This window comes from Eulemur rufifrons, chromosome 7, assembly GCF_041146395.1.
Source record: "Eulemur rufifrons isolate Redbay chromosome 7, OSU_ERuf_1, whole genome shotgun sequence".
In the NCBI taxonomy this organism is placed as follows: Eukaryota; Metazoa; Chordata; class Mammalia; order Primates; family Lemuridae; genus Eulemur; species Eulemur rufifrons.
The window spans coordinates 80,127,502-80,140,686 of record NC_090989.1 but is presented as its reverse complement, the minus strand read 5'-3'; the positions used below and the strand labels follow the sequence as shown (position 1 = coordinate 80,140,686).

The window sequence follows — 13,185 nt, the reverse complement described above, 5'->3', positions numbered from 1 at the left end:
TGTGAGCTGAAACCAGTGGAATAGAAGACAGATAAACAATATGTAAAATGAACAAAGAAAAAAGTTGGTTCTTTGAAAATATTAATAAAATTGGCCGGGCGCGGTGGCTCACGCCTGTAATCCTAGCACTCTGGGAGGCCGAGGTGGGCGGATCGTTTGAGCTCAGGAGTTCGAGACCAGCCTGAGCAAGAGCGAGACCCCATCTCTACTAAAAATAGAAAGAAATTATATGGACAGCTAAAAATATATATAGAAAAAATTAGCCGGGCATGGTGGCGCATGCCTGTAGTCCCAACTACTCGGGAGGCTGAGACAGAAGGATCGCTTGAGCTCAGGAGTTTGAGGTTGCTGTGAGCTAGGCTGACGCCACGGCACTCACTCTAGCCTGGGCAACAGAGTGAGACTCTGTCTCAAAAAAAAAAAAAAAAAAAAAAAATATTAATAAAATTCATAAATTCCTACTGGGGTTGACTGGGAAACAAGAAAAACGGCAGAAGAGAAAAAAAACTACCACTATCAGGGATGAAAGAGAAGATATCTGTATAGATCCTACAAATATCAAAGAATAATAAGGAAATATTTTGAATAATTTTATGTCACTTAATTTTACAACTTTGATGAAATGGACAAATTCTTTGAAAACACGACTAACTTATCAAAATTGATGCAGGATGAAACAGAACGTCTAAATAGCTGTATATCTATCAAAGAGATTTAATTTATTATTAAAAATATCTTCACACAAAAGGATAGTCTTTTCAACACATGGCACTGAAACATTTGTACATCTGTATGTCAAAAGCTGCTCCTTCACCCTTACTCCACCCCCAATGTACAAAAACTAACTCAGAATGTAAGACCTAAACATAAGAAATAAATCTATAAAACACAGGAGAATATTTTTGTGACCTTGGGTTAAGTAAAGATTTCTTATAGGAAACATACAAAAAAAGGAAGAAAAAAGTTGGCAAATTGAACTTCATCAAAATTTAAAATGTCTGTACTTCAAAAGATACTCTTACAAAAATAAAAAAGACAAGCCAGAGACTAGAAGAAAATGTTTACAAAGCACTTATCTTATAAAGGACTTGTACCCAGAGTATTCAATCTTACCACTTCTTTTGAACATCATACTAGAAGCCTTATGCATACTAGAATGCAATGAAATAAAAGACATAAATATTAGAAAGCAAAAAGTAAAATTGATATACTGGAAGACATAATTTTTCACATAAAGTTATAAACATTCAACAAAAAATCTAAAGTAATAAGTGAGTTTAGTAAGGTTTCAGGTTACAAAGTAAATAAAGAAAAATTATTTTATATGTATATAATAGCAGGAAACAGTAGGAAAATGAAAAATTTTTAAAAACAGTTATATTCACAGTAGTGTCAAAGTGTAAAATATTTAGGAATAAGTTTTTTAAAACTTGTGTAAGATTTCTATAATGAAAACTATAAAACAGGGTGAGCAAATTTAAAGAAGACCTAAATAAATGGAGAAATCACATTAGTAGATTGGCAGGCTCAGTATTGTTCAACACTGTCAATTGATGTATAGTTTCTTTCAGTCTCAATTAAAATCCAGTCAAGCTTTTCTGTAGTAATTAACAAGGTGATTCTAAAATCTATATTGAAATGCTGCAGCTAAAATGCATATCCAAAATGTACAACAAAAGCAACCTTTTAAGAAAAGAAAGCTAGAAGATTTATATTACCTGACTTCAAGACAATATAAAGCTGCAGTAATTACAGTGTGGTATTAACAAAAATGATAGTTCAATGGAATAAAATAGAAAATTGAGAAATAGACCTATTCGTATATGGCTAGTTGATTTTCAACCAAAACATCAAGTCACTTTCAATGAAAAAATGACAGTCTTTTCAACAAATGATTCAACAACAATTGGATATCCATACAGGGAAAAATATCCTACCTCACACCATACTCAAATGTTTTTCCAGATGAGGCGTAGAACTAAACATAAAAGCTAAAATTATAAAACTTCTAGAAGAAAACTTAGGAACGGATCTTCATGACCTTGGAGTAGATAAAGATTTTTTAGGATACAACAGACAACAATCAAAGAAAACATGGATAAATTAGACTGCCACAAAATTGAAAGCTTCTGCTTATCAGGCTACACATTAAAGGAAATGAGCACACATGCGAAAAACTGGGAGATAATATTTATAAAATATATACCTGACAAAGGACTTGTATACAGAATATATAATAATACATATATTTTTAACAAATTCGTACAAATTAATAATAAAAAGAGAAACAAGCTAATGAAAAAATGGGCAAAAGACAGGAGCAGACACTTCACAAAGGGTCCATAAGCACATAAAAAGAGCATACAACATCATTAGTCATGAGAGAGATACAAGTTAAAACTACAAGGAGATCTGGTATAACAACAGTGAGTAACAAAAAACAAAAAAATAAACTACAAGGAGATACAAATACTTACTAGAATGGCAAAAATTTGAAAGGCTAAAAGTTCCAAGTATTGATAAGAATATGGACAACTGGAACTCTTCTAAATAATGCATGGGTCAAAGAGGAAATCCTAAAAAAAATTTTTTTAAATAGCTAAAAGCTAATAAAAATACAGTGTATCAAAATTTGTGGGATGCAGCTAGAACAGTGTGGAGATGGAAATTTATAGCACTACATATTTGCTTTAGAACAAAAACAGCAATGGCAGAAACCAAAATTTAAAACCATACCATTTATAGTTGCTTTCCCAAAAAGAACAATGTAGGTACACATCTAACAAAATATTTATAAATTTCTATGCTGAAAATCACAAAATGCTGAGGCAAGAAAGTAAAGATCTGGGTAAATGGAACAATATATCATGTTCATGGATTGAAAAACTCCATATAGTAAATATGTCAATTTTCTGCAGATCGATTAATAAGTTTAATGAAGTTCCTGTCAAAATCCTGGCAAGCTTTTTTTTGTGGAAATAGACAGTCTTATTCTGAAATTTATATAGAAAGGCAAGGAAACTAGCATAGCTAACAATTTTGAAAATGGAAAGTAGGAAGAATCACTAATGTTAAGTCTTACTATATAGCTACAGTAATCAAGGCAATTTGGTGTTGGTGGAGAAATAGACATATAGATCATTGTAATAGAGAACCCCATAATAGGCCAACAGAAATACACCAAATTGATTTTTGGCAACAGTGCAAAAGCAGTACAATGGAGGAAGCATAATCTTTTCAACAAATGGTGCTAGAACAGTTGGACGGCATTCATAACAAAGAAAAAAAGAACCTAAACGTCATGCCATGTATAAAAATTAATTCAATTGGAGCATAGATTTCAATGTAAAACATAAAACTATAAAACTTATTAGAAGAAATATAGAAAAACTTCAGGACCTAGAGTTAGGCAAAGAATTACTAGATATGACACTAGAAGTATAATTCCTAAATGAAAAAATAAGTTAGACTTCATCAAAATTAAAAACTTTTGTGCTGTGAAAGACCTTGTTAAAAGGATGAAAAGACAAGTGACAGACTCGGGGAAAATATTTGCAAACCACAAATCTCCCAGAGGCCTTATATTTAGAAATGTAAAGAACTCTCAAACTCAGCAATAACACAACGATCCAATTAGAAAATAAGCAAAGAAAGCCGGACACACTCGCTCATGCCTGCTGCAGTCATAGCACTTTGGAAGGCCAAGGCGAGAGGATGGCTTGAAGCTACGAGTTTGAGACTATGCTGGGCAACATAGCAAGACCCCATCTCTATAAAAACGTTTTTAAAAATTAGCCAGATGTGGTGGCACATATCTATAGTCCCAGCTACTTGGGAGGCTGAGCCGAGAGGATTGCTTGAGCCCAGGAATTCGAGGTTACAGTGAGTTATGATCATGCCACTGTCCTCTAGCCTGGGTGACAGAGTAAGATGCTGTCTTGAAGGGGGGTGGGGAGAGGAGGGAAGGGAGGGAGGAAGGAAGGAAGGAAGGAAGGAAAAGAAGAAAGGAAGGAAATAGTCAAAAGATATGAATACTTATTTCACCAAAGAGGAATTGCAGTTGTCAAATAATCACATTAAAAAGATGTTCAACATCATTACCTATTGGAGAAAAGCAAATTAGAACCACATTGATATATCACCATACCTATTAGAACAGCTAAAATTAAAAATAGTGATAATATTAGATGTTGGCTATGAGGTAGAGAAACTGGATCTCTCATACCTTGTTGGTGGGAATGAAAAATATTACACCTGGAGGATAATTTGGCAGTTTCTTACAAAACTAAACATGCCTTTAACATATGACCCAGCAATTACACTTGTGGGCATTTATCTCAGAGAAATGAATTTTATGCTGGCACAAAAACTCATACAGGAATGTTCATAGCAGCTTTATTTATATTTAATAGCAGCAAAAAAACTGGAAACACCTCAGTGTCCTTCAATGGGTGAGCAGTTGAAGAAACTCTGGTACCTCTATACAATGGAACACTACTACACAATAAAAAGGAATGAATTATTAACACATGCAATGGCCTGCAACGGCCTGAATGGACCTCAGATGCATTCTCTTTACTGAAAAAAGTCAAGCTCAAAAGATTACACACTGCATGATTCCTGTTGCATACCATTCTCAAAATGACGAAACTATAGGGATGGGGAGCAGATTGGTGGTTGTCAGGGAACAGGGATGTGGTAGGGGATGGGTGAAAATACAAAGAGATAGCATAAGGGAATTCTTTTGAGGTAATAGAACAGATCAGTTTCTTGATAGTGATGGTTATACTAATCTATATGTAGGACAAAATTGCATGTAACTGTACACACACACATACAAATGAATGCGGACTTTTTGAATGGTGAAAGCTAATCTGTAGTCTAGTTCACTGTAATATGCCAGCATCACTTTCCTGGTTTTGATGTTGTACAACTATATAAGATGTCACTGTTAGAAGAATCTGAGCTAAGGATACATGGGACTCTTTGTACTATTTTTGCAACTTTCTGTGAGTTTATAATTATTCCCAAAAAAAAAACTTTTTAAAAAGCAATAAAATAATAAAAGAACCACACACAAAAAACCAATTAAATGGGTAATTGGGATTAAGGGAAAGTATAGATGAAATTAAGAAAGGTAGAATGTTGATGGTTGGGCACGTGGGAGTTCATTATAGTGTTCTGTTTGTGTCTGTTTGAATTTTTTTGCAATAAAGTTTCTTTGTGATGAAATTTGTGTGTTTATATTTAAAATCAAAGATTTGTGTGCTTGCTTTGGCAGCACATGTACTAAAATTGGAATAATACAGAGAAAATTAACATGGTCCCCGCACAAGGATGACATACAAATTCATGAAGTATTTCGTATTTTTAAATATATCATGAAAAACAAAATAAAATAAAATTGAAGACTTGTATTAAAATTATTAAGTATGGAATGTCCAATTTTCTTAAGTACTAAGTTTGACAGTTGGTATCTCTGACATTTCACTTTGACACTTCTTTTTTTTTTTAATTGTGAAGGTATATTCTCATTCTTTCAAACACACATATTGGCTTGTGATTATCTCAGGGTTTTTTTAGAGCAATTTTTGTGAAACCATGGATAAGTCAAAAATGCATGTTATTTTTTAATATGGTCTGTCATGGAACCAATGTAGTGCAGACAGCTTGAAATATCAACGAAGTGTTTGGGAAGGATGTGGCTAATGAACGCACAGTAGTACGTCAAGGATTTGAGAAGTTCCATTCTGGTGATTTTAATCTTGCAAATGAGCCATGTGGGTGACCTGAGACCAATGTGGATAATGATGAGCTGAAAGCTGTAGTGGAAGTCAGTCCATCGAATCCATCTCAACCTACACATGAATTAGCAGCAAGGTTTGACATTACTATTCCGACAATATTGGACCATTTGAAACAAATCAGAAAAGTAAAGAAGCTGGATAGATGGGTACCACATGAATTAACAAGCATCAGAAGAGAAATTGTCTTGAAGCTTGCCTTTCTTTGCTGTCACAACATAAAGGCAAACCATTTCTACACCATATTGTTATGTGTGATGAAAAATGGATGCTTTTTGACAATTGCAAGCATTTGGTACAGTGGTTAGATAAAGGTGAAGTGCCAAAACACATTCCAAAACCGAATATTCATCAAAAAAAGCTAATGGTGTCTGGGGGTCCAGCGCTGATATTATCTACTACAGGTTCATGAAACCTGGCCAGTCAATTACAGTGGATGTCTAATTGGATGAAATGATGAGGATGCTTGTGATTAAGCATCCAAGATTGGTGAATAGAGACAGACCAATCCTCTTACATGACCACATGTTGCAAAAAACAACGCTGCTCAAACTACAGAAGCTGGACGTGGACACTCTCTGTCATCTACCATCTACCATATTCCCCAAACCTTGCACCAGCTGACTACCAGTTCTTCCAGGCTTTGGACCACTTCTTGCAAGGAAAAATACTCAATTTTCAGCAAGCTGTGGAAATGCCTTTCACGATTTCATCGGCACTCACTCTCCAGGCTTCTTCACTGCTAGAATAAGCAAGTTACCATTAAGATGGCAAAACTGTGTTGATAGTTTAGGTACATACTTTGATTAATTGTACTGCTTCTTGTTTGAGATATAATAAACTACACTTTTGATTCGAAAGCAGACATTCCATATTTAATGACCTATAATATTAAGTTGAAATTCAGGAGGGGACATCAGTGAGAGGTGATGCATTAATAAACATAAAACATATGCCACGGTATTATTATTCTTATCTCAATGCTGAAGTATTATTTGTGAACTATAAGAGACTTTCAAACTGTTTACTGAATTCTTGATGAGAAAACTCAATGTAGACATACTTACGAATATTTTTGTGTGATCTGTTGTTGTGGTAGGTTTTCTGAAATATAATTCCTTCTTTTCTGTCAAGTAGGAAATTAAAACTAATACACAATGAAAAATTAGATAATGTGATACTAGTTTGAAAATTATATTAGGGAAAGTTGAATATAAACCAAAGTAATTAGGACAAACTTTAGGAAGGAGATGGGGTTTTTTGAGTTAAACTGCAAAAAATAGGCTAAAATAGGGAAAAAAGGAGAGTGTGTCTGATGAGGGAAGTAATGAGCAAAGACAGAAAGATGGAAATAAACGAAGCATTACAGTTATATTATTACAAGGAGACATGAAAAAAAGGTCAAAATGTGGAGTCAGACAGATGTAGATTTAAACTTCATATCCCCTACTTACTGGCTGTGTTTCCTTGGACCAGTTGTTTCATTCCCTTGATCCAGCTGTCTTCATCTGTAAAAATGTGAGCTATACTATATGTGAAGTGCTGAACACTGTGCCTAACACACAGTAACCAAACAAAACCTCTCCACCTACTCATGACAGTATGGAGTTTTTTATGTTGGAGGATAGAGGAATATCAACTTATTGCATAGTTAAGATAAGGCTAAGGAGAAAAATCAGAATTCAGGCATTTTTCTATGTTTTATGAGTTTTACAAAGCCCGTGACCTGCATTTTTCCTTAATACTTGCTGGATGCATGGGGATTCCTTATACCATTCTGTTTGTTTTTTATAGATCTGAATTTTTTAATGATAAAACGTTTCTTTAATTCTATTAATAATTTATGTTTTTAAACTTGAAATCAAAGACATGTGACATTAAACTTGCCTAATAGGGGGGCAGGGTGGTAAAAAAAAAAAAAACTTGCCTAGTGAAGAGGGATTCTGAAGATAGTTCTTGTCATGTGATTTTGGGAAATTTATACAATGATTTTTTTGCCTTTGGTCTTCAGTGAAAAAGATGTAATATCTCTTCTCCACAAGGTTTTTATAAAGATCAAGTAAAAGATAGTGGATGTGACAAAAGTTTTATAAAATTTTAATGCTGTACAAATGTCAGTATGCTTATAATTGGATGGGTCCTGAAAATGTAAAAAATCGTAGAATAATTACTTAAGGTAAAAATAACTGGCCAAAACTGTCATTTATTATAAGCATTTTGAACAGTAACATAGCTATAATAAATAGGCTTATAATCTCTGTATATTGGATATTTTATTGCTAGTAAATAAATTTTATTAAATGGTAAATTCTTGAAAAACTGTGTCCTATTTTAAAGAACACGGTAATTCCTACAGCAGTAATTCCTTCTATATTTTAATATCTTTTTAATATAAGTATTAATTTCCAAGCAAACAAATATAGTAACACATAATTGACATGTTTTATGTTCTCTTTTTCTTGCTTCAGGTCAATGAATACATTTTTGATAATTTATCTAATAATTCTGATTTCTGAAGCCATCATCAGTACTATCTTGAAATATACATGGCAAGCCGAAGAAAAATGGGATGAACCTTGGTATAACCAAAAAACAGAACATCAAAGAAATAGTAGTAAGGTATTTTATGGTGTTTTTGACTCTGTTGTAAAGGAAACTTTATTCTTCAACATAGTTGATGCTTTGGTAGTGACTTCTGATAGGAAGGACCACTGTGATCTCCTAAAACCATGAGTATTGAATAATGACAAAATGATATTGCAAATAAAGAGAAACTCGTATGTTTGTACTGGTATATTTTTTTGCAGTTTAGGGCATAAGCAGTTGTATTCCCTATGGCATGACTTGAATAGTTCAAAGAGGTCACAAAATATTGAATCTGTCTATAATTACATTCCATGTCAATACTACAAATTCAGTTTTCTATTCCATTTACTATATCTTATCATAAATGAATTAAAGAGTAAAGTTAACTTATTTATAATTTTGTCTATTTCAAGGAGTCTTATTGTCAGTGTTGATGATAGGAAGTATCATGAAATTATGAAATCATGTAGAGTTTTAATGAATCATGAAATTATGTCATGTAGAGTTTTAAACGGATTAAACATGGACTACCAAGAGAACTTAACCTACAGTTTTGGTAAATAATTGTTCTCCAAATTTCACTTTCAATTAAAATATACATAATGGAAGACAAATTTTGATCTCAAGAAACCACAAAGCAGATAATCACAGGGTCATATTTTCAATATTATTCACAATTAAGTACTTTACCTTTTACAGAATGCATGTTGAAATGTGGTACTGCTAAGCCATTGAAGTAGACTATTTCTATATATTCTGTACTTAAAAAGTTTTAATTTCTAGCAATTACAGCCTAGCAATTATTTGATTATTTTTTATTGCACTCAATTTTTAGTTATTTGTGATTTTAAAGGGTAGAAGTAGAATGGATAAGTACACTCCAGAGATTATAGTTATAATTTTGCTAAAGGTAGTTTCAGCCACACCAGGCTTTTTGTTAGCTTCTGAAAAGTAACAAATTAACTAATTTGAATTTAACCTTTTCTTCTTTTACTTTGATCAAAATTCTAATGAGCAATAAAATAACCAGAGGAAATGTAATGTTAAAAAGACGATTCAGTAAATGAATTTCAATTCATGAATTCGTCCTACCTCAGAATATAGTTGATGGTCTATTTAGGCATGAAACTTTCTGATAATTTTTTTCAGTGATACTGAAGAAATTCTCATGTATTTTCTCTTATCAAACAATTTTTTCTTTTTTCCTAGATTCTGAGATTTATTTCAGACTTCCTTGCTTTTTTAGTACTCTACAATTTCATCATTCCAATTTCATTATATGTGACAGTTGAAATGCAGAAATTTCTTGGATCATTCTTTATTGGCTGGGATCTTGATTTATATCATGAAGAATCAGATCAGAAAGCTCAAGTCAATACTTCCGATCTGAATGAAGAGCTTGGACAGGTGAAAATGATCCTAATATTTTGTTTTTCTAATTTATTTTTATCAAAACAATACAGAACAGAGAATATTATAGAGCTTATACCAAAAAACAACCCTACTTTGCTCCACTCCTAATTCTTGTTTTTGATTCTCAAATCTTGTTTCTTCTGTTATTTACAACTATATTTCTGTATAGTATTCTTTCTTGATTCTTCAATTTAGACATTATCCACTAGGAAATATAAACGTATGACTCTTACACTACTCCTCCTACCCACATACTCAGACAACACATGCCCACTTTTTGCTTCTTCATAGCTCCCTAATACTGTTATATCACAATTTCGGATTTAATAAATATTTATGTATTGACATTACTATGACTTTTTAAATATTGTCCACTAATTCCCAGTTCTATATGTGTGCCATGTAATACCATAATTACATTTCCTTATATATTTTATTTTCCCTAGAGTTAATTGCTGTTTTTTTATTTGCTTAATTTCCACATACCACAAACAAATCCCTGACAAATGTACGCAGTATCTCTCTACATACTCAAACACATCAGGTAATCTAAGATTTCGTTTTTTCTTCCCTTCCCACTGCTATTTATTTTTTGGTGCCAGCTTTTTTGGAACCTTTTATCTTTCTGCTCCAATTAGACTTACTCTCTTTGGGCCTGTTCTCAGCTGTCAATGTGGACTTCTATTTACCATCACCCTGGGAATTCCTTTTCCTCTCCTGTTTTAGATCTCCTGTTTCCTGCATCCCAGGTCTTTATACCTGTGGCTTATTTTCTCATTTTAGTGTACCATATCTTCTAATAACTTCCTAAAAAAGGATGAATGAGAGGAAAGTATTTTGCAATTTTGCATATCCAAAAATACCTTTCGTCTCTCGTCCTTGATTAATAATTTATCTGGGTATTGTATTCCAGATTGGAAATCATTTCTCTTCAAAATTTTGAAGGCATGTCTTTGTTGTTTTTTAGCTTTCAGTGTTGTTGAGAAATCCAATACCAGTCTGATTCCCAGTTCTTTATGTGTGATCTGTTGTTTTTTCTCAGAAGCTTGTAGGAGCTTCTTTTTATGCAATCATTCTGAAATTTCATGATTATGTACCTTGATGTGAATTTTCTTTTTTTCATTGGGCATTTAATTCTGAGCCCTTTCAATCTGGAAATGCATGTCCTTCAATTCTACAGAATTTTCTTGTATTATTCCTTGGATAACATGTCTTTCTATGTTTTCTTTTTGAAACTTACTATGTAGATGTCAGACTACTTATATTGATTCTTTAATTCTCTTCAACTTTCAGTTTTCATTTGTTCATTTTTATATTCTACTTTCTGGGAGAATTTGTGAATTTTTAATTTCTTTTATTTCTGCTGTAATATTTTTAATTTCTAATATTTCAGTATTCTCTGAATAGTCTTTTTTTTAATTGCCTCTTATTCCTGTTTCTTGAACATAATCTATTCTTTTATGTCTCTAAGAATATTAATGACAATTTATTTAAAGTCTTTTTCTGTTCCCTGCATTATCTTTGTCTGCTCCTAGTTCCTGTTCCAGAACAGTCAGTTCTGCTATAATGTCACATATGCATTCCTAAAAATCACTGTGCTGTGCAAAATTGCTTAGTGAAAACCACAGGAATTATGGGAGATAGGATTACAGGTACAACACAAAAGCTTCTTCAATAACACTTTAAAAAAACATAGGAACCTAATAAAAACAGCACTTACTAAATTGTTAAGAAATATATAAATACTACAATAAATATGGCACTTATCTTGAAAAGACCTGAAGTTTGCTTATGGAAGGTAGGCATCAGAGAGTTTCCATGTATGTGTTATTGTGAAGTGTTGGGAAAGTTATCCGAAATCACAGGGAAAATTGTAATACTGGATGTGGATGAGTGTGGCTCACAACACATAATGATCTTAGGTAGCTAGGAGCTGTTTGAGGTTTGTGCATTCCGTGTATTTTTGCATAGCTTATGTGCAGTTCACTTAGCATTTCTTGCAGACAAAATTGTGCATAATGAAATGCAAAGTTTGCATTATGCTGAAATTGTTCCCTTCTTTATATGTTAATAGCAGTTACATTAGAATAAATTTGTGTTTTCAAGACAGTGTTATAGCAGAACTGATTGTAATTGGTTTTAGACTCTATCTTTCATGTAAGGAGCAAGCCTTAAATGAATGTTAATCTTTGGCTATCCTTTCAGGTTTAAAAGTGAGATGCTAAAATGCTTATTAGGCGCTATTGATTCAATGGGCCCCACCTTAAGGTAATGGGCTGACAGGCCCAGCTGTTTTTTGGGGGTACTCCCTAAACATCATTATCTGTTGGTCTTTCCTCAGTTTCCCCAGAGAGAAATACCGTAGGTAATATTTCTGCTGCTTTTGATTGCTAGAGCTAGCCAGTGAAAATCTCTGATTTTAGTGTACTGCCTCACTTCTGTTTTCAGCTGTTTGCACGGTCCATATTCTCTCTGGTTCAGCTTCCTTGGAAATAAACTTTCTAGCCGTTACTCCAGTGGATGAGGGGCATTCTCAACTTTGCGAGTTACAAAGGGGTTTCAGGATTTAAACTGCTCCTGTTACCTCCTATTTTCAGCCCAATCCCATACTCCTACGTTAAGGGGTAGCTGGTGTATCTACTTCCAAGAGTTTCCGGGTAGTGGGCTTCCCCATTGTTAGATTTCACATTCTAAGCTCTGGTGAATCAGTTACCACTCATTTATCTTTCCATCTTCCAAACTTGTGTCAAATCTCCCTTCTCATGTTGTCTTTTTTACCATTATTTTTGTTCTTTTTTTATTTCTTTATTCTCATGATGATGAAGTTCAAGAGGAGCAGAGATAATTACATGAGCTCAGCCTGCCATGTTTAACTAGATGTTGATCTATGTATTTTTAGTAGCATTTAGGAGGCTTTAAAAATTTATGCTAAATATAAATTTATGTCATATTTCGTTAATTATGTGTCAGATATTCAAGACCTAAAAGCATAACTCATTTTTACTTCTCTGAACAAATTTTTTTCCAGTGTGCCTTTGGAAATTTGTCAAATGCTTTCTCTGCATTTATCAAGATGGTTATTTTATTAATAAAATAAAGGAAAATAAAGGAAAAGTGCCATTTTATTAATATGATAGATTGCATTGATTTTTTTTTTTTTTTTTTTTTTTTGAGACAGAGTCTTGCCCTGTTGCCCTGGCTAGAGTGCCGTGGCATCAGCGTAGCTCACAGCAACCTCAAACTCCTGGACTTAAACAATCCTTCTGTCTCAGCCTCCCAAGTAGCTGGGACTACAGGCATGCACCACCATGCCCGGCTAATGTTTTTATGTATATATTTTTAGCTGTCCAAATCATTTCTTTCTATTTTTTTTAGTAGAGAC

At 33.2% G+C, this 13,185-nt stretch overlaps 1 protein-coding gene and 1 non-coding gene across 2 annotated transcripts in view; both read left to right on the top strand.

The window, feature by feature from the left end:
- The window catches only part of ATP11B (ATPase phospholipid transporting 11B (putative)), a 106,283-nt gene that overhangs the window by 42,758 nt on the left and 50,340 nt on the right, over positions 1-13,185 (top strand). The window contains exons 11-12 of the mRNA XM_069472877.1: positions 8,273-8,423; positions 9,600-9,797. Of these exons, the coding sequence (XP_069328978.1) occupies positions 8,273-8,423; positions 9,600-9,797 (349 nt within the window). The remainder of the gene's footprint in view (positions 1-8,272; positions 8,424-9,599; positions 9,798-13,185) is intronic.
- Positions 5,266-5,372, top strand: LOC138388807 (U6 spliceosomal RNA). The gene has a single exon (XR_011234293.1). It is a non-coding gene; the product is annotated as a U6 spliceosomal RNA (small nuclear RNA).